Below are 25,115 nucleotides of genomic sequence, written 5' to 3'. Positions count from 1 at the left end.
TATAATGTGTATAGGTTCAATACACAGGTCGGTGGCCGAGGCCTAGGATTGTTTAACATGATCATGGCGACAGGTTTAAAATGTTCTTTAGCAGGGCTTTAAGTGGGATAAAAAAACTAGGTTGGGGTGGGGGAGGGCTCTCAAAGGGGCATGGTCGATGTCATTGAGGCGGTGGCTTAAAATACCTAAGCTAACAGCCTGTGCTTAGCCGAGTGTGTCCGCCCAACTGGTGCTGCTGGCCTCATGGCTTGCTTTTCTTCAACAACCAACCGCATCACTAAACATTTCGACTCACACTATTTCATGGCCTTGGTGGTAAGACCTTGCTGCTAGGTGCAAGCGTCTTTTACCACCACATCATGAAAGCAGGTTTGTGTAGGTGTTAATATGTGGCAAGACGATCTCTGCTTATTTTTTCTATTGGTTTTGATGTGTTCTGTGGTTTTAATTTAGTTTATTTGTGCTGTATTATTGCTATGTTGTACTGTACTTGATAGTATGCGTTATTTTGTGATTGTTTTTTGTATTGTGTCCTGTTAGGATGTGTTATTTTGTTTTTATTGATGTTATTTTGTTTTTATTTATGTTATTGAGTTCTGTTATATCACTGCTCCAGCTCTTTAACTACTTAGGACGCCTGTCTGCCCAAAACTACGCCTTAAATGATCACGATCATTGCTCAGTTACGCGCTACAGCCCAACACATCAGCACCAGTGGCCTTTCTCTGAAGACTTCAAGTGCCCTTCGAGCAACTGACAAGAGGAGTGTAGATTTTATTCCAGCATACAAATGCAATAAATGTCAATGGCACATAGAAGTGATGACACTCCTCTTGGGTGCCACTTTCTAATATCTCGCAGCAGATGGGCAATGCGATTTGAGCTAGCGCCAGCAACTGTGTGGGGGCAGAGAGCGCATGTAACAATCTCTGCAAATACACAGTTACTGCACTACATGTTGAACGTCCTTTTTGCTTATAGGCTATCTCTAAACAGGTTACCACCAGAGGCCCAAATGATTAGGAAACGAGCATCATGCAAACCAGTTTATGCATGTACAGTACGAAAAAAGGCAGCTGCTGCAGCACACAGACAACGCAAACTGGGCCTAAGCAAACAAACTAGCATCAGAGAATAAAACTTGCAAAGAGCATTCACTCTGATTAAGCACACCTATTGGCAACTGACGAAACACACAGAATTCAATTGAAAGGACCAAAGGATATGTAAAGAAGGATTTCTCCATGGTTTCTTCTCCTGTTTCACAATCTGGTCCAGTTTACTTTTTAGAAAGCATGCTGGCTTGCAGCCATCAGGCTATTTCTAAGACAATGCAAGGGATTATTTTCTCTAGTAGGATTGTAACTCCTGCCCGCTGGTTCCTAAATGCTGTCCTCTTTGCTTGGGGGCAAATAAAGCCCCTCCCCCCCACGTCAGGACGACGCGTATGTGGCCGGTAACGGCCGCGATCGAGGAGCCCGAGTCTGAGGAACTACAACGCCTTCCTCACCACGGGTGCTAGATTATGTTAACATTTTTTATTAATCTTGGGAAATTCGACCGCATCTTCCCAATGGATGTTTGCCTTCCCAGCTGAAAGCTGGAAAAACAAGCATTGGCATAGCCAATAGGTCTCGCCTTTGGGACCTTATAAGTGTTTAGCCATGCAGCACTTGATGTTGTTGCACCAAGAATATTGTGCTGGATAACTAAACACTTATAAGGTCTCAAAGGCGAGACCTATTGGCTATGCCAACGCTTGTCTTCAGTATCTCCGGGAAGGAGAGCCTTTCACTGCCATCAAGGTTGATGGTCTCTATGGACTGAAGGAAAATGACCACACATGTCAATCAAAACAAGAACTACTCCTCTGCTGCAGGCACACAGGCCCATACGAGCCCAAAACAGACTACATTAATAGCTGCATTCTCAAACACGAGTCAGTTCGTAAATCTCCGTATACAAAACATGGGTGCTGCTAAAGAAAATAATTCAATACAAGTTCAATGTTTTGCACATGCAAGTGAATTCGAGCTTCACCATTTCAGAAATGTACATCAACAGCACAAGATTCCCTAACGCAGACAGCACAATTATGAGATGTGCATCAAGCTTGCGCACTTTCCTAACAGGACGGGCGCAAGGCAACATAAGAGGAAGCAGTGCAAGCTTCCCTCTCAGGTAGGTACATATCACGGTCTGCAGTATTTTTTAATTTTTTTTAATGCACGAGACCAGTATAGCACAGCATCAACACGTTAGCATGGGCAGAATGACTGCAAGGTTTCTTCACACAAATTTCAGTGAGTAGGATAAGCTACCCTCACCTAGTAACCGTGTAGAAGAATGCGGGTTGAAAACAGCTGAAGCCATGGCAGATTTAGAATGCCCACAAAAGAAATGTGCATGCATTTAAATCCAAATGAGAATCATTTACGTAATTCACAATTACAAAATAGATGTAGAAGTACTTCTAAAGCATGAATGTGTCTGGCGAAGCAATAGAGCAATAAAGGTCAGGAGCCCAAGGTACAGTTTAGATGGGTAACCAACAAGTAAGGTGCAGTATTTAGTGAACAAGCGCTTCATCAGGATCTTCTGAACCGCAGGATTTTAGCAGTTTTTAGATCAGTCTGGATGCTGCTCCAGACCCCTGCTATAGAGGGCAACATTCCAGTCTTTTGGCCCAGCGTCTCCTGGTCTCCACTTTGGCAATGTTTTGGCTTCCTGTGCGCACTGTCCACCTGAGATTGCCAAGTTCTGGTCTAGGTATGCAGGGTTGTTTCTGAAGTCCATTTAAGTGACGCATGATGGTTTTAAACATGATGCAGCTCCAGCATGGCTACTTCAGGGAGGGGTTGCCTATTTTCTACATGCCAATGAGAAGACCAGCAGCAGTATTTACGATTAGTTTAACATAGCTGCCAAGGTTTCAGAATGTTGTGTGTGACATTTTCACAATTTCAGTGTAAATATGAGTGACATTTCAACTTCTATGAGTGACATTTCAACTTCTATGAGTGACATTTCAACTTCTATGAGTGACACTTTCTTGCAAGCAAAAATCAAGCAATGAAGAGGAGGGAAACATAGAAATATCAGACATTACACCCATTGGAGCATCGAGAAACTTTAAGAAGATCTTGCAACTGCTGCAAAGCACCAGAAATCAGGAGAGTGAGGCACACATTACAGCCAGCCAGGACACTGTATTAGACTTGACTATAGAACTGCTTGCTCAACCCTAATAAAAGTGATTACCAGCACTGCTGAGTGGTGTCTGCCCCAGTGGGTGCCCCGCTGCCTGCTGCCCAACCCCGCGGTACCAGATGACAGCAGCAGGCGGTGGCTGCCACAGAGCTACTACAAACACCAGGCCCTTAACTACGTGACGCTGGATGCACTGAAAGTTGGACCAGCACCAGCGTGGTCACTGCGTGCTAGATCTATAATTATAGGCTGCACTGACTAGGGCTGCCTGAAGCTCCAGAGCTCTCTTGGTCCTAAGAGGAGTTATCTCAGGCCAGTTCCCTAGGAATCACTGTGCGGCCCTAGTCCGCGAACCACCCAGTGTGGGTGCTGCAAGATGGCATCAGGTTGACCACTGCTTAGAAAAGGTAGCTGTGTCTGATACCCATTCTGCACACCATGTGATCATTGCCCAGACTGACCAGATAAGTTGCAGAGCCAGTGGTATCAGGCTAACACCATTGGCGCTGCGAGGCACAAGCAGGGACCAATGTAAAAGTATTCAGAAAGCCCCCACTGTAGACTTTGATACAAAGTGTACAAATACAGGCACAGAGATGCACGTATTCAGCAGATGGAGCAAGACAGGTGTGACTGTGTGCGCATTATCAAGTATATAGTACCAGGTAATGTAGCACTCCAGTATTGTATTCAGGGGCTGATGCTGTTCTTCCGTCTTTGGGTTTCAGGTATGATGATCAGCTTGGCTTTCTGGAGTACCCGAAGCTGTTATTGTGTCTGTTAGTGAACAGAATGTATGCTTTTACCGTGTTACAGTGTCTAGTGTCACTATAAAAACAATTACAGATGTTAAGCCCTTCCTAAGCAGAGCAACACATGTCCGGGATTTGTCATCCCCGTGTGCCAGAAACTCATTCACCTACAATCCATTCCGGAAATGCTAGAAATGTGACGTATGTGCGCGCCAGTACAGTATATATCTACAGCCAGTTACTAGGAAGAGAATCGAGACAGCCGATCCTGTGCTTTAAGTTCACTGCAGAACAAAAACATTTTTTTTTCCATGTTGCATTTCTATTTTTGCAACATCTTGCTACGTCACATGGCTTGTCTTTTTTATTTGACACTTTTATGCATGGAAAAAGCTTGTCTCATTACAAATAATGAATTTCATAATTTTTACCTTCTTGTCCAATACACTGAGGCGGCAGGCCGTGGCTCAAGGCTGACTCCAGGGCTCTGGTCCTATCACCCAGACAGAGCCGTCCTAATGCCTAGGAATGCAGGCACTTCCGCCAAGCATGGACAACGAGGACAGTTCGCTTTCATTCTTTTCCTGCTCTGCCTCCGACCAGCACTTGTTTCTGTCCCTTGTAATCTGCAGCGGCTCTCTCGTCCAGCCCTGCCGCTAATTTAAAAGTCAGAGCTGATCACGACTTGGTTGTGTGCCTGTGCCTGTGCCTCTCTGCTAGTGTCCCTATGTTCAAGTGATGCTCTCTTTGTACCCGTGTCTGGTTGTGGGCCTTTGCCTCTCTGTTTGTGTCCCTATGTTCCAGTGATGCTCTCTTTGTACCTGTGTCTGGTTGTGTGCCTTTGCCTCTCTGCTAGTGTCCCTATGTTCAAGTGATGCTCTCTTTGTACCCGTGTCTGGTTGTGTGCCTTTGCCTCTCTGCTAGTGTCCCTATGTTCAAGTGATGCTCTCTTTGTACCTGTTTCTGTTTGTGTGCCTGTGCCTCTCTGCTAGTGTCTCTATGTTCAAGTGATGCTCTCTTTGTACCTGTGTCTGGTTGTGTGCCTGTGTCTCTCTGATTGCATCTCTATGTTCTAGTGTTCTCTTCTCTTTCTCTTTGTTTAGTTGTGTGCATTATCCTTTCTTTCCTGCTGGTGTCCCTCTGTTCTAGCAATGGTGCTGGTTCAGTTTTCAGAGTGGGGGTGCTGCCATCAAGGTAACTGCACTGAAGTCACAGGGGTTGTGAAAAATCCAAACATCACACAAAGAGCAAGTGTTACAAATGAGCCACGCCCCTTCAGCAGGAGAGGGGCGAGGGTGTGGTGTGTAGCCAGATATATATTAGGGCACACTCTCACAAATATACTACTAAAGGACTGTGTAGTAGGACAGTCATTTACAGACAGCACCTTTTCCATCGATATGGGCATTACATGTGCACAGGTATCCAGTTTTACGTGTGAAACTACCTACAGCACAAACAATAATATTTGTGGAAATCTGTTTTCAGCAAATATTTGTTGTGTGCATCACCATGTAAAGTCTTGTGACTTTGTTTTGATCCTAGTAAAATCGTTGTTTCCTTCACACTTCTAAATTACAAAAAGTGCTTATTTTCTTGTTCCCTAACAGCTGACGGAGAAAGTAAAGAAAACACCAATTTCCAGGTTAAAAGAATAAGCATCGATTTGTCTAAAGGGATGGCCTGGTGTTTGACCCCTGTCTATGAATTCACAGTAAATGTGACAAAATGAAAACACAAGTTAAGGCGTTTTATTACTCATTCACTTCTAAACTCCATGGTGGTTATTCTGGGGTTGCAGCAGCACCCCTGCAGCCCTACACTCAGTGCCTCTGAGTTGTAGCATTCCTCTCTATGTTGTATCTTTGTCTAGTTGTGTGTTTGTGTCTCTCTCCTCATGTCCATTGGTTCTAGTGTTTCTCTCTTTGTCTGGTTCTGTGCGTGTGTATTTCTGCTCATGTCTCTTAAGTTCTAGTTTCCCCCCTCATCCTCTTTGTCGGGTTGTGTACCTGTGTCTCTCTGTTCATTTACCTCTGTTCCCCTCTCTGCAACTTTGTTCAGTTGTGTGCCTGAATCTTTCTGTTCTACTTGTATCCCTCTTCTCTTCTCTATCATTCCTGTCTCTATATCTTTATCTGGTTGTGTGTTTTTGTCCCTCTGTTCTAGTGGTCCTCTCACCATATCCTTATCTGGTTGAGTGTCTGTGTCCCTCTGCTCATGTCCATGTGTTCTAGTATTTTTGTCTTTCTATTTGGCTGGTTGTGTGTCTGTGAATCTATGATTGTCTCTAAGTTCTAGTGTCCCCCTCTCTTCCTCTTTGTTGGGGTGTGTACCTGTCTCTGTCTGTTCATTTACCTCTGTTCCTGTCTCTGCATCTGTGCTCAGTTGTGTGCCTGTATCTTTCTGCTCTATTGGTGTCCCTCTGCTCTATTGTTCCTCTCTCTGTATCTTTATCTGGGTGTGTGTCTGTGTCTACCTGCTCAAGTTCTCCAGAACAATCCGTAATGTATGTGAACAACTGCGCCCCACGGTCATCTGTCTTAATACAAAGAACCCCTTTCACGGCTGCGATGCCCGTTCCAGCGAACTCCAGGCAGGCTCTGTGTTTTGGTGATTAATAATCACGTGCTGTCGCATGAGCCTCATTGCCGATTATCATGGGTAGGCCGGGGCCTAATGGCTTTTGCTTTCAATTGCGGCCCGGACCCGATCGCGCTGCTCCTCACCCCCTCCCAGCCTGGCCATGAAACTCACGCAGGGGATGGCCTGTCACTCACCTTTGGCTGCAGGCGCCGGGCGGCAGACACGGGGGCAGGCTCCACTCCATCCATGCCAGCCTGTCTTTCAGTCGTCTCTGCCACGCACACTTTTTTTTGCCCACCACCAATGCGCTTGCGCTGTCTCCAGACTCCACCCTAAGGGTGAATGACTTTACCGCGGCGCGGAGACTGAAAGTAGACGTCACTGCGTGCCGCGCATCACGGTGCACCCACCCAACCCAGGTCAGAGGTCACAGGTGGAATTTTAATAAAATAAAGTCGGGTGACATCAAGAACACGGTCCCGGACGGTGCGTGCAGCACCAGTAGTAGCTGCATTTTGTGCAGATTGTGCTTGTTTGCTTGGTCACGCCTCAGGGTCCAAATCGACCCCAGCAACATAACCGGCCCCCTGTCACCAAACCGTCCCCCACCCCGTCCGGCCTACCGGGGGATTGCCCGGTGCCCTGGCTCTGTACTTCACCAGAGAAGCCCTGCGTATCCATAGTGGCAGAGGACAATGGAACCTTTCCTTCTGAGAGGCAAGATTTTGTTGCCCCTGTATCAACCAAAAAAGCATACCTCCTTCCCATTATAATCATTTCTTCCATTGGTTCTTCCTCTGGGTCTATAGTCCTAGCTACCACAGTACTATTGGGATTCCCTGGTGCGTCCCATCAGGCTGTATGATAAAAGGGTTTCCTCCTTGAACAATCACTCCCCCTTGTCCTTGAATCCCTGTGCTCACCAGGGCAGTAGTCTGCACCTGATGCTGGCCTCCTGCCTGCACAACAGGTGCTGGTGCCCCTTGAATAGGTACGTTAGCAAATTGCTGTTGTGGCATATACACCTGTGGTAGTGGAGTTATTTGTTGTTGAGGATAGGGGGCATACTGATATGGACCATATTGAGGCGCTGGCCCCGACGTGTTCACATTTTGTCTTCCCCTTCCTCTCCCTATTCCTATCACTCCCTGCGCTTCATCACTCTTCATAAAGCGGCATTCAGCAATAAAATGTCCAATATTACCGCAGTAATGGCATTTAAAATGTCTTCTTCCTTGCATCTGTCTCCCCTCTCTTTGACCCCTTCCTTGTTCCCTATTTGCAACAGGAACCTGCACAGTCATTTCTTTTCCTGTCTTTTCCTTCTCATTTTTCTGTATTTTTTGTGTCACCAGTTTAGCTTGGGCTCTGTCACTTTGGTCTTTATCCCTCCTTTCCTTTTCTTCCTTTTTTCTACAAAAATGTATAATATGTGTTTGTATTTCTGCCCAGGGTTTACATCTAAAGCCACAACCTGATCTACATGGTCTTGTATGTCTCCTGGTAGCCCCTGTTTTAAAACATCATAGAATAATCTACAACTACCTCCCATGTCTACAGGTCCTACATCTGCTTCCCACTTTTTCTTCATCATTGTTATGTAGTCTGCACAGGACTGTCCTGGAGACATAGTTTGTGTCATCAATGCCTCAATATCTGGTCGGTCTGGGTACCTATTCCTTAATTCAGTCCACACTCTAGAGCGCACAACTCCAAAAGCAGACCCATCATGATTTCCTTTAGTAATAGTTACTCCTTGTAACCCTGCACTTCTCATTATACTATCCACCTCATCCCCTACTATGGAGCTAAAAAGGCTCTTTACATCCCCAAGATCTAAAGGTATCCCAGCTGTTGCATTTTCAAATGTTTTTATCCATTTCCCTGCTCCTTCATGTAATGGAGGCAGGCCTTTTTTTAGATTTTCTTTATCCATGTGTTGCCATGGAACATAAACAGGCTGTGTTTCCTGTGTCTTATACACCAGTGGCATCTGCATTACAGCGGTATTTCTGTCACCATGTCCCTCATAAGGTGTGTCAGACCTTAAAGCATATTTCTTCCACACACACAGACTTTGTTGCATGTAATCATAATCCCACTCTGGATCCCCATAACCTTGAAAAATACATAAATCAGCCATATTTATCAATACAGGGTCAAAGGATCCTGCTCTTGGCCACACTTTTATCTGTGACACCATGCCTGCTGTCCATCCTACAAGGTTATTAGTAAATGGGACAACATTATACCAACTATTTTCTCCCTTTGCTACTATTTCATTGGGTGTCAAGTCAACGTTTCCTTCCCTTTCTTTTCTCTGTATAAAACTTGTCATTCCCTGCATATTTCGTACATGAAGGAATCTTATTTCAGCTGGAGGGGAACTTTGTCCTAACTCTATCATACCCTATGTGCGAAATGGACGCCCAGACCTTGTTGTACTACTGGGAAACGGATGTATGACATTACAACGCATGCAGTTACATCACATGCGTTACAACGCATGCGATGTTACAACGCTATGCCATTACAACGCAAGTCTTTACATCGACTTGCACTAGATGGCGTGCTAACATTAGAAAAGTGCAATTTACTATTCCAACTCCAGTCCACGTAACAGTAGGGAAGGTGTTGGGATAGTAAACTACACTATTTGTAATGTTAGCACGCCATCTAGCTCAAGTCGATGTAAAGACTTGCGTTGTAATGGCATTGCGTTGTAACATCGCATGCGTTGTAACGCATGCGATGTAAAAGCTGCGCGTGGTAAAAACCGCGTTGTAATGGCTGTTCCCCCTGGGAAACACCTGCTCTCCTCTTAATTGTTCTCTAAAAGCACTTTGTTCCTCTAATCTTCTTCTATTTATTTCAGCATTTCTGTTCTCAGCCTCTTGCCACAATTCCATGCGTTCCTGGTCAAGAACCCATCTAGTTTCACTCTCCACTGAGTTTATTTCTTCCTCATCTTTCTCTTCCTCTCCTGTTACATTCTTGATTTCTAGATCATATCCTATGTCCCTTACAACTGGCTCTGCATCTAGTTTAAATGATATGGAATTACATATATTTGAACAGTCATCAGCAATAAGGCTTAATCTCTTAATTGTATTCTGTATTCCCTTTACAGTGGTGGTCATGGCACAATAACCCTTATCCTCTTTCTGATATATTTTTGATCGTGCCCCTAAATCAAACTTCACCTGTGGGGTGCTAGTATAATATCCATTTCCCTCACTTGAGTTTTGAGGAATCTTGCTAGCCCATTCTAATATATCTTTTAACTTTTGTTCCAGCAATTTTCCATTGCTGTCTTGTCTTAATTTGACTGAAATGTCTCCTGTTAAGGACACTGTTCCCTCATATACTTTTTCAGGTTTAAGAGGGTCTTTATTAATTGTTTGAGCAAAATCAACCTCCCCCATTTTTAATAAGGCATCAACCTTTGGTGTAACTTTGTTTATGTCAGTCAAAGGAATTAATATCGGATCTTTATAGCCTAAAGCTGGAACATCAGTGTCCACTGAGTCTATTGAGGTAGTGGATTCCTTATCTTCCACTGACAATGATGGCTACATACCCTGACGGCATTAGGGCCCTTTAATTATCTCAGAATATGTCGGGGTGGTACTGTGGCTTCTACATGGGAATCCTAACTGACTATCTTCCACATGTCCAATGATGCTAATCTTTTTGTTCTCTTATCTCCTTTATATGCTCCTAAGATATATGATATTACATGGGCTATCACTGTATTATCTAAAGAGCCATCTGGTGGCCATGGAACCAGGGAAGTCTTTGTGCCTTCTGCCCATTCCTGACAATGTATTTTTATTCTGTCAGTCTCCTGGAAATGTGGAAATCATGTGGCCTAAAGGAGTCCCTTTGTCTCCCTGCCTCCCCTTGAAAGATTTCTTAAAGAAAGGCATGACCTCACAATTTTCCTTTTAATCTACCCAAAAACTTTTACTATTCTTAAAGGCTCCTGTCCTAATGTAGTTCACGTTAAAAAACAGTTGGTACCTCTGATAATGCAAGAGAACTCATAATCTATTACACATGATATAACAACCACAAATCTACATTATATATATATTCACTTAAAAAACCATAGGTTTCACACATGTTATAGTTAGCTGTACATTTCACTCGTAAAAAACCAATGAAATTCCACGTTATAGTTAGATCAGGTAACTATAACTTGCGCGCCCACAATAAACTGCTGATGACGTCACATATTACATCACTCATGACATGGTCAGTGACATCACTCATCACATCAATGATGACATCTGAAATGACACATTGTGGATTGCGGTCGCTCAAGTTATAGTTACCTGATCTAACTTTAACGTGGAATTTCATTGGTTTTTTACGAGTGAAATGTACAGCTAACTATAACATGTGTGAAACCTATGGTTTTTTAATTGAATTTGCAAGATTTTTTAAATGATAATTCCTAACTATAACGTGTGTGAAACCTATGGTTTTTTCAGTGAATTTGTACGGTTTTTTAAATGCTAAGTTATGTATTTATTTTTTATTTTTTTCTGATTTTTCACCGTGCGCACACCCTGCGCGCACGGTGCGCTTCGCGCACCCTGCGCGCGCTGTGGGCACTCGGTGCGCTTCGCGCACCGAGCGCCCACGTTGCACAGTTCATACCATGCGCGCCTCGCCTTTTTTTTTACACAGTAACAATTTTTTTTTCTCCCTTGCGGGTCCTTCAATTTATTTAATAAATGTGATTGTTATTTAGTTTTTATTTTTTTTCGTTTTTTTGCCGTGCGCGTACGGTAAGCTTACCGTACGCGCACTCCGCGATTTTTTTTAAAAATTATTAAATGTATTTTTCGTACTTTTTGGTCCTTCGTGGACCCCCTGACAAACGCTAGGGGGTCTGCAACTCTCTTCGTTGCCCCCTTTTCACGTTATCCACCTTTGTTTTTCAGTGCGAGAGACAGAAAATGGCGGCCGACACTTTCTGATTTCGACCGATTTGAATGTTTACAGTCATGTAACCACCAATCAGAATTGAGCTCGCGCACGGCACCGTACGCGTACGGTAAGCTTACCGTAAGCGCACGGAGCGCGCTTACAGATATATATATTGATTTAAATGCTATTTTCTCAGGACCTACTGAACAGATTTACACCAGACCTGCAAAAGGCACATCTCTGACCTGAGGACTACCTCTCTGCCAAATTTCAAGTAATTCTGTTCAGCCGTTCGGGCTGTAGCTCGGACTAAAGGTCCTATGGGAAAATGCATGGGGAAAACGCGTTTTGGGACCCCCCTTTTTTCTCAGCCCCCGCTTGACGAATCCCCCCGAGCCTTTCAGGGTAGGAGCGGAGCGGAGCGGAGCGCCCCACCTATTTTGAAAATTTCGCGAGGATTCGTCAACCGGCGCCAAAGTTATTCCAAATAGAATGTTGCGGATTTCCTATGGAAACACGGTCCTAACTATAACTATCTACTGGCGACCGCCAGTAGATTATATATATATATATATATATATATATATATATATGTATTTTGTTTAGAAAAACAACTCGCATAACATATTACTACAAAATGTCAACTTTTTCTCTTCCTCTGACGTTTTCCTAATTCAAACTGTCAGGATAGACTTCTTATATAATTCCTATTTCTCTAATAATTCCCCAAGGGAAAGAAAAACAGTCTGCCAAGTTTAACTAAATAAACATCTATTTCTCTGACGATTCCTAAACAAAAGGTCTGTCAGGATCAACAAAACACATTTAATTCTCTCTCTTCCTCTCTGACGATTCCTAAACAAAGGTCTGCCAGGATTAACTAAATACACATCTACGTTTGTAATAGTTGTGGATCAATACACAAGGATTCGACAATCGCCGATTTTTCCTACCTTATCTGGCCTCTGCAGACGTCCCCCAGACCGGTACCCCTGTTGTCCAAAAAACAGATCTTTCGTATCAACGGGTGTCTGTCATCCTCCTTAAATTGTGCACGACTAAATTGGTTGTCCGAAGGCGAACCTCCCCAGCGGCAGGCAGGAGCAAAGGGGATCTCTTGGCTGGCTCTGCCACAATGTCGGGAAAAAATCCTTTAAGCAGTGCAAATCATTTAATCACCACATCTGCAACAAAAGGGAGTACAAAAAGGTTTATTGTACATGCCAGGCTAATTCTGCTGGGAGAGTGATGTGCTATGAGCGAAGCAAAAGTCAGTCTCAACTAACATACACTTCAAGTCTACTTCTTATAATACTAACTTTGGCCTAGATCCATATTTAATACAATGTTCACAATAGAAAAAGCTTCCTGCTTTTCCGTTATGTCCCACCCAGATTACATACATTTATTTAAAGAACAGCTCTTTCCTGTTGTTTGTGACTTCTCATGCCAAACTAACAGACTGCAATGGAAAACATTCTTGCTGCTCTGAATTTCCTGTTAAATATCCTAGGCTGGACGTTCTCAGCTCGAATACAATGAAGAGGAAAAAACACTTAAACCAAACCGCATTGAGACCTTTTTTGAAAGCAGGCTGTAGGTTATTTCCAGATACAATTGTGCAACTTTAACATGCACGTTTAAACAGCATTATACAATTTTTCTGTCTTTACATAATATTTCACAGTGTGTGGGCACATGACAGATAAAACTGAATAATTAGGTCCTAAATCTAAATTAGGGTTTTGATTCCTTTCAGCGTTACTAAAAGAAGTACAAAAGCCATTTAAAACAACGTTTTTATGAAACCTAGAGTTTGGATGAACACTTGAAGTATTGGAGTATGTTTGAAAAAATATTTGCTGAAATACTGAGGAGGATTAATACTGAACAGGGCCGGCTTTAACACTGGTGGCGCCGCCACCCCCAATGACTACCTCTGCCATGGATTCCCTCACTAGCACCCTTTAACAGTGCCCTTAAAGTCTCAATAACAACTATCTCTCAGAATTATTTAATTTTACATTACTGCTCATACCAGTGTAAGGTGTCAGAGCACTTTACATCACACACACATATGTATGTAAATCAATGTATAGGAAACATTACATCAGACAGGACTACAAGGTGTAGGAGTAACATGTCATTGATACTCTCAGGCTATAAAGTTTAAGAGTCCTTATTCAAGAAAAGCACAAATTCAGAATTTAAAAATTATCATTCTTAGGGGTTCTCTTTAATAATAAGAATTGTTTTCTACGCAAATGACCCGTTTTCGCAAAATGATGATGATGAAAGACTGGGCAAAAAAAGATATAGCTCTAACATATACCTTGCAGTTGCATGCAGCTCCTGATGACAGTTAATAGCTCAATGTTCTATATCAGGATTTTGTCTTATAAACAACAAGTTACAAAAAGAGCTCTCTTACTGAAGCAGTAACATACTGACCTATATACATTTTATGCACTTTGTTATCTGCATAGTACACGTTCTTAGCAGCAGGCATTTTAACCCTCTGCGCTACCTTTGGATGAGTCAAAACTTCCACTAGACAAACCTCCGTTCTCTTTCCAGGGACACGATTAATCACCAAAATTATCTTAACATTTTTATTGATGCCTGAAAATTGCTGGAGGCCAGGAACGCGGCAACAGGTGCTTTTAAAATGATAATTTACTTGTAAAAATGACGCCTCCACCCCAAGTCAGCGCCCGTAAAAACTGAAATTCTACAATTAAGGTGCAAACAAGAATTGTGGCCATTTGCATTGCTGATGTCCTCACACAAGACATGACAATGGGTATGGTATGAAAGTGACGTCATCAATGACATCATTAATATTATCAATAATATTTGTAATCGAAGCAGTGCTCCAAAAGAGGAAGCACTCTGATATGGAAGAGTGCTCCGATGTCAAAACATCTGCACTTCGAGTTTTGCTTAAATAAGGTGCTTGAGGGTGGCTTCACTGGAGTTCCCCCTAGCAATGCCACAGTTTCTAATATTCAGAAAGAAAACCATATTTAACATGATCTGTGATTTCGTTGGTGATGTCACTGGTGTGGGCATAAATCAGATCGCCGATAAAGCCCCTTGTGATGTCAGAAGTATTGTTAACACAGCCAGCAAGGTTTGAGTGACAAGTTCTAATGCGGCCAACCAATGCAAACCTCTTCTCTTCAAGGTTATCACAAGCAAAAGGCAATTCTCAACCCTGCTCTTGGTCTGGAAGCATGATTGTCAGTGTCCATGGTGTGCTGCACTAGAGCTCTGGCTCATGCAGCGCAATCTGGACACACTTTTTCTTTGATCGCCATCCAACATGGTACCTTTCATAACTCCTGGACGTCTGCCTATTATAGACATGTATTCTCATACTATCGTAGTATATCTAGTGCTTTTAGTACACCGGTGCATTTTTCTTTGCATATTTATGACTTCTGCCTGTTAACAGTACATTCTATCTCTACTCATATGCTCTTTCCTTGACTTCAGTTGCAGGACCTACTAGCACCATGGCTCATCCACTAGTGGACCTTCCCAGCAGCCCTCTGGCCATGGAGTATGTCAACGACTTTGACCTGATGAAGTTTGAAGTGAAGCGGGAGCCGCAGGATGGGCGGTCTGGCCTTATTGCACGGGCAGGTGCCTCTGTCAGCTCCACCCCATGCAGCTCGGTACCCCCCTCACCAACCTTCAGTGACCCCAGCTCAGGTGACCAGAAGGCGGCCCTGGAGGACTTGTACTGGATGGCCACCTTGCATCAGCAAATGGGAGCCGAGGGGCTGAGCCTGAGCACAGAAGATGCAGTGGGCGCTCTAATCAATTCTGCCACAGCGGCAGTGGTGGGTGGTAGCGGCCAGCTCACTGGTTTGGAGGTTTACCGGGGTGGACACCACCACCTTACGCACCAAGGCTACTTGCTGAGTGCCGAGGAGCTGAGTGGACAACATCATCAGGTAAATGACTGGAGCAGAAACATGGTGAGACGTGGGGGTATAATTTAGTTCCTGTGGTAGCTGTCTGTGTATACTATCTCAAAGTAAAATATAGTGTGCACAGAGTCCAGTGGATTCCCATAGGCTTTACAGAGGCTAAAGTAGATATTGCTAATGTTCTCTAGTGTGGGTGAGCAGTTAGGCTTAACAGAGGGCTGTGTTAAGTATGAGAGGGCTGTGTTAAGTATTTGTTGTACACACTCAGGTAAGATATGATTACACACACTCAATGACTAAATCCGAGACCAATGGTATGAACATTTTTTACTTTGTTACTTTATCACTAGAATCAAAGAACTTAGTTGCAGGTAAGTACAGTTTTCAAATTGGCAATACTTTTCAATGCAGAAAATGAATGCGAAATGCAAGACTTCAGATCAGTATGGTAGATACAGTTTTTAGAACTAGCAATACTTTGCAAAGCATGAAAAATGTACACTTATAGCAATAGTTCAGTCGAGCAATGTTATCCTACGGGAGGAAAACTAGAATGCAATTTCAGGTAAGTGCTTTACTTACAAACCCAGTCTTTGAGGTTTTAGGTCCGCACAGGGCAAGGTTCAAGTGAGCACCAAGACTGCACCACCAGCGGCACTGGGGTAGCTGGGTGCAGAGGTCAAATTCGGAGTCAGATGCCCAATGTTAACCGAAGGAGACAAGGGGCACTCAAAGTCGTGCTACTTATAGGTAAGTAAAGCAGAACTGGAGGAAACCTTCGGAGGGTTGAGACAAGCACTGGGGGGGCACAAGGCAGCACCACACACCCTCAGTGGCACAGGGGAGGCCAGGTATAGAGTGCAAACACTGCGTCTGGTGCCCAATACAAAGCAATGGGTGGACGATGGTTTCAAAGAAAGGCTGCAGGCTTGTATCAGGAAGCTGGACAAAGGAAACCAGTGGTTGTGGACGTAAGTTTGGATGTTGAGGGACACCAGGACACTGTTGGTTAGGGTCCCCAAGGCTGGGGGCTGTGTGTGCAGGGGTGTCCTTTGATGTCAGAAAAGCCTTACCGGAGCCAGTTGGGGTTAGGAGGGACCTTTGTGTCAGCCAACGGGGGACCCGGGCTCTGGATCGCTGGGGAACCTTGCTGGGACTGGTGGGCAACTTGGACTCGGGCTTGAGGCATTGGGTACAGTGGTGGATCGGGAAGCAGGGTTTCACAGATCTGCAGGTCACAGAGGCCTTTCTTGGAGTTTCTTGTTGAACAGGGCAACTGTTCTCTGGAGTTCTGGTCTTTGCTGAAGGCAGCTTTTGGAGGTTGCTGGGTCGCAGGACGAGTCATTGTTTTTCGCAGGATCTTTGAGGGCTGCAGACAGGCCGGTAGGACTGGGGCTAAGTCAGTGGGTGTCTTCAGATTTCTGCTGAACGGCTCTGGGATGTCCTCTTCCTTCGTAGGTCTTTACAAACTGAGGATTAAGGTTCAGGGGTGCCCCTAAATACTATTTTAAGGGGCTTTACAGTGGTCAGAAGGTAGTAGCCAATGAGCTACTTACCTTTAGGGTGACTACAGTCTTTGTATGTCTACTTCTTCTGGGAGGGAGAATACCCCTAACCCTATTGCCTAAAATCCTCCAAAACAATATGGTGTATTTTCAAAGGAGGGGGTCACTTCAGCTCAGGACACCTTTGCAGTGTTCCTGGCTGAAAGGGGACACACCTCTCCTGCTAACTAAGTTTCCTGCCGACCTTCCGGCCAACTGGGGCGGCTTGGTCAGGGGGGCGGGAATCTCCACTAGGTGGAGAGGCCCTGGCCAACATAAAGGATGGGAAGCCTTTGATGCTCACCGCCCTTCAATACTGGTCCTGCTTGGGGGTAGGTGTGAAGCACCTCCACCCAGATCAGGCTTTGCTTCTGACCCACAAGAATAAAAGGCTTTCACCTCAGGGGGTCAGAAACTTGTCTAGAAGTGGCAGGCTGGTGCAGACCAGTCAGGCACACACAGATAGGTTGGTAGATTTTCAGGGGTTACCTCTATGGTGCCCTCTCCGTGCATTTATAAATGAATCCAGCACTGGCATTAGTGTGGGTTAATTAATCTGAGATGTTTGGTACCAAACATCTTGGAATTCGGTGAAGCCATCATGGAGCTGTGAAACTCATAGTGGGCAAGCTCCCAGCATGGCTTCACTGTGCACTTATAGTGTCTAAGAATGGACTTACACAGTATAGGGGTATATCTCATAAGAGGTGTAGTGCTCTCTGCGTTGGGGCTGCTGTAGGTGTGACTTACCAATGCCTCTTGCAGTGCTGGTAGGCCTGGTACACAGCCGTGTGTGCCAGGTCGACTCTTCACTTTTATCTGCACAAAAACACACAGGCTGCAGTGGCAGTGTGCATGTGTTTGGTGAAGGGTCTCTTAGGGTTGCATAATAGATGCTGTAGCCCTTAAAGACCCTCTCTAGTCACAAGGCCCTTGGTACCACTGGTATCTTTTACAAGGCACTTATATGTAGGACAGAAGTGGGCAAATTGTGGACAAAAAACACAGGCACTGAGAACCCACAGGCACTGAGAACCTGGCTAGCAGGAACCCAGTGCACATTCAGTCAAAGATGCATAGAGAGGCAGACAAAAAGTGGGGGATAACCATGTCAAAAGGAGAACTTTCCTACACAGGGGTGTTGTATCAAACTATATTCCAGGTACTCCTGTCTAGAAAATGGACAAAGTATATGAAAGGAGGCAGGCAACATCCTCCTCAGCACAAACACCAACTCAACTGGTGGTGTTGTAAGAGAAGTTGGAAAAGAGGAAGGAGACACCTCTGGTGTTACCGCTTAATCCTGAAGCCAAGGACTGAATGGGCTTAAACAGTGAAGTCTTCATGAGAAGGGTATATATGAAGTTGTTACAAAGAGCCAAGAGGGTGTATTGCAGCTCATCAGGGGTCATTATGCCCAAGTGATGATTCTCAACCTTTAAGAGTGTATGTAGTCAGGCGTTTTTTTAATTTGGACCAGAAGCTACCATCCTACCTTATTAGCACAGGCTGCACCAGGACCAAAGGATTTCAATTACAGTACTCATTAATACTGCCAACACGTGCATTTAGAATCCACTGGAAACATCACTGAAGTCTGAATAAGGTTGTAATACAGTGCGGAGATACAAGACTCCTGTGCGATATCAAGGATGGCAGCTTTTCCTGATTTCCAGAAAGTTCTCATTGACTGGCGGCAACATGCCCAATTGATCTCAAATCTCTCTGCCTGGGACTGAATTATCCCAATATTTTCCTCTATAAGGATAAAATGACTCACTATCACTAACATTAATGTTTACTGTAACAGGTGATGCACTCACCAATTCATTGTGTGATGAATAAATTAGAAAGCTTTGCTGTGGTTTTTATATCTATGCTCCCCACCCTAAACTGATGTATCAAATGTGGGCTTTTCGTGATACGAACCTGGCCTTAAGCCGTGTTCGATCCACCCACCAGATGAAGGCCCAGTGCAACACTTCATTATAGGTAATGGTTCTTAAGATAAAATCCGTTTAAATTATTTGAGATTTCTCTAGACTGCTATATTTACTATTTAAAATAGCAATGCACTCAATGGGCAGAAGGAAAGGGAGGTAGACACAAAATGGAGGCGAGGTCCCACGTCGGGGTGGGGGAAGCGCGTGGCAGGTGGAGGGACATGGCTCCGCAGCCATCCCTTCTGCCTCCACGTGTCAGGGGCATTGGTGGTTCAGGGTAATTATAGCTGCTAAGGAAGGCCGATTACACATGCATTAATCCACTTATGTGGTGCAGCCAAAAGCACATGGTGTCTGGGCGTGAGAGGGATTGAGCAAGAGTGTGCGTGGCGGCATTATAGGATTTAACGAGAGGGAAGCATTTCAGCCCATTCCTTGGTCCCACAAACGAGAATGCATGGGAAGCGAGACCCTGGCATTGGGGAGAGATGGGAGTTCGCTGCCTACAATGTATTTCTCATATGATTTAACATTTGCAACATGCTGCATGGAACAGCCGTGACTTCAGAACATGTAGGGGCTGTGGGGGCAAAGAATCTCTCCTGCTCCAAGTGAGTTGGTCTGTCTGGGGCTAGTCACCATCAGTTTGAGGCAGAGCGAAGAGCCGAAGGAACTCCGCAAACGCCTTAACTTGGGAGATGGAGTGCTCGCCAGTGCAATGCCCTGCTGGCGGAACAGTCTTTGTGATAGGAGAGAGCAAAATGTTACCGCGTGCCCTCCCAAAAGGCAACCTCCTAATTTTCACTGTAGATTGAGGAACAATTTTATACAAACATAATATAGGAGCGTCTTTGTGTCATTAGAACCAAACTTGTAAATGTTCTGATCACTTGGGTTATAACTTAGGAACCCACACGTCGTCGGTAGCCAATTCCCTCCCGTGCTTTTAACGAAACCAAAGGCAAGATTTAATTTAGTAAAAAAATTGCAAGGCATCGCGGCTATGAAGCACAGAGTATCATAAAATAAAAATATGTTCAGCTAATGAAAACAAAATTGGCACCAACAATATGGCACATAAAGTAAAATAAATAAAGGATAAAACAAGAAAGAAGATAGTTGATTATAGAAACGTTGATTACACTGTCAGACGTATTGCTGAGAAAATGCAGGGAAATCAGCCGCCGTTTTCAGAAACACTGTAAAAAAAGAAAACAAGCATTGGCATAGCCAATAGGTCTCGCCTTTGGGACCATATAAGTGTTTAGTCATGCAACAGTTGCATAACAAAATACTTATAAGGTCCCAAAAGCGAGACCTATTGGCTATGTGCGGCCGTGAAAGTGATCGCAATCGCGATCACATCATAGTGGCCGTGCGGCCACGAAAGTTAAAGTAATCGCGGCAAAGCACGGCGCGCGCACCCGCGCACATGCACTGTAGCTCTAGGCTGGCCTGGTAGCACTTTTCGGAACCCTCTCAATAAGTCTCGCCAGACCAGCACATGCGCTGGGTCAGGCGAGACCTAAAAATAGCCTTACATTTCTTAATAGACATCAGCTACTTACAGCTGCCGAAGTCGAGCTGGATACCCACAGAGTGCAGGGGTTTCCAGCCTGATTTGTCTGCCACTGTGTGATATCTGGGTGACCCTGTGAAGGGGCGATATTTGCATTGATTTAAATGAGCAGGTACTGTTCAATACTGAGTACCTGCACTTCTTTTATTTTAAAGGGAGAGTACCTGCACTTCTCAGCACTGCTGCAATACATCTAATAGGGGAGTGCCAGCACTTCTCAGGAGCAAATAGGAACTCTAAGTAGCTAGTACCTGCACTTCTATATTTCTATTTAAAGCACTGGCTATCTGTGACACACGGTGGTACCGTGTGAGTTGGCAGGTCTGGAAGAGCGCGTGCTCAGTCTCGGCAAGGCAAGCCGAGGCCGCATAGCAGCAAAGGACGAACGGCAACAGTGCCTTGACCAAAGGCTCGTCGTTCCCTTTTAGATGTAAATAAAGTAAGGTTTGTATAGAGATGACACGCGGGACATTCCTCATCAGAATTTAGCCGCCTTCTTTCTGCAGAGCGGGCCTTCTGAAGATCGCCGCCGCGCGCAATGAGCCGAGCAGCCGGGCTGATTGATCACGCAAGAACACCACGTTCAGCTTTATTGTTCACAAACCACTGGCCTCCTTATTGTGTTATCTATAGAGCAATCTATTTACTCAGGCCTGCCAGGAAAAAAATACCGGAAAATTACCCCACATATCACAAGTGACAGGAGGCTGGAGATTAAAAGCACAGGCCCCAACTCCCTACCTGGGAACAGGAAACGCATAGCAGATTTACTAGCAAATAATGAAAGTAAATATTAAGCCTTGTGAGCGTGAAAAATGCAGACCGCACAATTATAAACGAGGGGCGGTACCCCCACATTAACAACGAGCCCGGTAATTATGCAAGCCTGTCACTCTCCCTTGGAGCGTCCCCACCTTCACTCCGAGTCCTGTAATCAAGAGCAAGCCAGCCGGTAACGATGCCGAAAACGGCTGCCAGAAGTTGTTTCACCTCAAAGTGTGCCTTTCATCTCCTATCATTTACACTATAATTAGGACCGAACTTATGCAGGCTCGCCAGTCACAGCGGCGACCTAGGTGTTAAACGTTTACTCCTGACAGAAAATACTGCGGTTGGCGACGAGGCCTGCTCGATGCGAGGGCAGCGGGATCAGTGACGCGCGTGACATCCGCTGGAAGTTCAGCGGCTTCAGGGGGGCACACACAAGAAGATAGCTTCTGCTTCATCCTTGGGCCCTCATCTGACCGCTTCGGATTTAAAGAGCAGTTTATTCCCCTGGCGGAAATAAAGCAATAGCATGATGCCGTTTTCCCAAGTGGCACTCTTACCTCCCTGATAAGTGTTTCGCATATCGTAAAAATAGATTAAATGCGTTTCAATTTTACCAGATGTGGTAGCACTAGTTTTTCTGAGGGGGAAAACGTGGTATAACCCGATCACATCTGCATAGCGGAAAAATTGCTGGTAAAACGCAAATTGTGAAGGGGTTAGAATATTAAATCTCGGGCAAAAAAATATCCCCTGGATTTTACTTCCATCAGCCTTCCCACAACGAGGGCCTTGGGGCATCAATAGAAAATGCTTGTAGATAGTTGGTCAGACGTTTCACAAGGCCTTTTTAGGACTGGGCAACTAAAAAGATTTTTTTTAAAACAGAAGACCTCACGCTTGAAACAATCCAGATGTCACACGTTGAGAGGATAAACAAGCATTCGGCCGCGCGGCCGAAAACGAAAGTAATAGCGATCGCGATCAAAGCGAAAGTGATCGCGATCGCTTGGGTGGTGCGCGCGCAGCAGTGATTGGCGGCTGAGCGCGTGCACGTTCACATGCACTGTAGCTTTAGGCCACGGCAGCACTTTGAAAAACCCAGTTATAAAATGTCTCTTTGAGCCTTTGGCTCACGAGACCTAAAAATCATGACACGTTTTTACGACTTTTGTGGTCTTTGTGTGGTCTTACGGACAATTTGAAGGTTGATCCTAATAATTCTGACAGGTTACATAATCCTATGTGTCATAATAGGTATAAACTTGTACCAATTTTATATAATCAGAATGTTGCAAATCACCACGATGTTCCTTGACCCTATAGAATAGATTCAAAAGGCAGCAGGCGGAGCGCCTATATAATGTCATTGAAATCCAGATTAGATACACATGGAGGCATTGTATTCCTTATAATGCAGGATCCATCAAATATGACGTAGGAACATAAAAAAAACATTAAAATATTTGTATTATGATTCGCTACTAACAACATTTAAAAATGTAAAGTCTATCAAAATTGTTTTCGGGATTAAACAGTAGGAAGTTTTTTTATGGCCTATACCATGCTGGGATTCTGTACCCCTATTTACACACTAATCACAAGGAAGCCATCCAGGTGGTCCCAGTTTAGAAACTCAAGTATTCCATGGAAACAACCGATTTTAGGGAAGAAAGGAGGCTGTTTTATGCTGTGATGCAGTTAGTTCAGAAAAGAATCCCACAGAATGGGAAATTATGATGACCGTATTTCTCCATTTAGTAATGTAATTTCAGTTGAAAAACACTTAGAGAGTCTCTAGAAAATGAAAGCAAAGGACACGCCTGTCATTGTTTTACATTGTGAGCGAGGGCAGGAGGGAAGTAGATCTTATGTGTCAGTGAAGCCCTGTCCTAAAATGGGCACTGTGATGTGAGTAGGTGCATATAATACAAATAACAGGTGACTAGTGACACCTTCTCATACTACAGGTGAGTTTTGATTGTACAATTTGCCTCTAAAAAGAAAATAAGTGAACGGGCTTAATTGGAAGATCACATTCCGAGAAGGTTCCTGACTTAGAAAGAATTGGAAGAAAGGGTGGTGGAGACACGTGTCATAAAAGCATATCAGCGTGTTTAACTCAATGACGATGAAGTGGGTGGAGCCCTGGGCTGTAAAGAAAAGGAGGAAGATATGTACCCTCTTCTCACATCATCTCTTTCTGTTTGACCCTGTTGCAGCTCGCCCACTTGGACGATCGCTTCTCGGATGACCAGCTTGTCAGCATGTCAGTGAGGGAGCTGAACCGCCAGCTGAGGGGCTTCAGCAAAGAGGAGGTCCTGCGGCTGAAGCAGAAGAGGCGCACGCTCAAGAACCGTGGCTACGCCCAGTCGTGTCGCTTCAAGCGAGTGCAGCAGAAGCACGTGCTCGAGTCTGAGAAGTCACACCTCTCGCATCAGCTGCAGCAACTACAGCACGAGCTCAGCCGGGTCATGCGCGAGCGGGACACCTACAAAGCACGCTACGAGAAGCTCGTGGTCAGCAGCTTTGCTGAGAGCCAGGCTGTGGCCTCAGCTGTAGCATAGCACCACGCCTCGGAACCCACCTCCCCGTCCGAGTTCTTTCTGTGACCCACGGGGAGAGTGGGGCGATGGTGTTATTAAAAGACTTGGCGCCTGGGGTCCTTGAAACACCATGGAGGAGGGTGGGGTGAAGGAATTCAAGGCATGGGTCACTGTAGGGCAGGCGGGCAACTAGAGCCAAATTTCGGATGGGGCTGAAAAAGATTTCGGGGGGGGGGGGGGCTAAGTCTTCCAGCCATAGGCAGAGTGGCTGTAAGAAGGGGTGAAAACACAACCAAAGCCTCATTAACGAATACATGGTCTTTTAAAGACCTGTGAAGTACTCGGGTGCGGCTGCAATTAAACGGACGCCAGCCCGCAAGGCTGTCTCAGCCGGGCTGACACACATGACGGGGGAGGCTGAAGCCCGGTGAGCCCAATGGGTGTTGCGCGCCTGCTGTAGGGGAAGGGAAGTGTCACGGCAAGGGGCAGGCCAGGACACTCATGCCAACTCCTGAGCGTTTCCCAGAATCCAATGCCTCTCCAGATACAGGGCTGGTTGTGTTGGGAATTGTGGTGGGAGACATCACTCAAGGGATGTGAGCTTATTTCACTGCCAGGCATATATATGTTTCACTCAAGTGTCTCAGACCATGATTCATATAACAAAGGCAAAGGTTGCAGGAAGGCTGGTGAAGTGAGTCCAGGCAGTATATATTCCAAAGAAATAAGTACCTTTTCCACCTTTAGAAAAAGCTGGTACCTAATAGGTCGAGTCCTGAGGTGCATTCTAAGGATCTCCTAAATGTGGTACAAAGGGTGGCGTGTGAGCCCCAGGACTGATCTCCCTTACAGACCAGAGGTTTTGTTTCCTTTACGAATATGGCACTGGGGCTGGTAAGCCCCCATGATGAGTTAAAAAAAAAAAACACACCATGTTCTTGCTCCTATGCAAAGATGGTACAGAGACTGGTGAAGAACACCCCAGGAGGCATTCACAGGAGGTCTATAAAGATGGTGCAAATGCTGGCGAGGTGAATTCACATCTGTAGGTTGACCACATCACTCCATGTCACTTAACACCCGTATTCCAATCCTGAGCTTTTCTTCTCCAAATGATCGTTACCCAGTGTGCTGAAATTGGTTTAATTGAGGCAAACCAAGACTGCAGCTCTCACAATGCAGTGATTTTGCAAACAAAAAAATAATAATAATCCAGCCCATTACTGAACAGTGCTGTCCTTCGAACATAAAGTCATTTGATCGCCCTAAAGAATTACAAGTGGCTCTTTCTAGTCAAATGTGCACTCTCAGTCT

General features: G+C 44.9%; 1 protein-coding gene across 6 annotated transcripts in view; it reads left to right on the top strand.

Moving 5' to 3' along the window:
• Nucleotides 1–25,115, top strand: part of LOC146870991 (transcription factor Maf-like) — a 162,526-nt gene that overhangs the window by 136,497 nt on the left and 914 nt on the right. For 4 of the 6 annotated variants that reach the window (XM_085649450.1, XM_085649468.1, XM_085649441.1 and 1 more), the window contains 2 exons: nt 14,982–15,445; nt 23,478–25,115. The exon at nt 23,478–25,115 is cut by the window's right edge and continues 914 nt beyond it. In XM_085649450.1, the coding sequence (XP_085505576.1) occupies nt 15,002–15,445; nt 23,478–23,822 (789 nt within the window). In that variant the 5' untranslated portion in view covers nt 14,982–15,001 and the 3' untranslated portion in view covers nt 23,823–25,115. Of the gene's footprint in view, nt 1–5,572; nt 5,703–14,981; nt 15,446–23,477 lie in introns of all 6 variants that reach the window. The other 2 variants (XM_085649476.1, XM_085649485.1) reach the window with 1 other exon arrangement.

The sequence above is a fragment of the Triturus cristatus genome, chromosome 1_1 (genome assembly GCF_964204655.1).
Source record: "Triturus cristatus chromosome 1_1, aTriCri1.1, whole genome shotgun sequence".
Taxonomy (NCBI): domain Eukaryota; kingdom Metazoa; phylum Chordata; class Amphibia; order Caudata; family Salamandridae; genus Triturus; species Triturus cristatus.
Note: the sequence above shows the minus strand (reverse complement) of the source record. Positions and strands in the feature narration are given on the sequence as shown.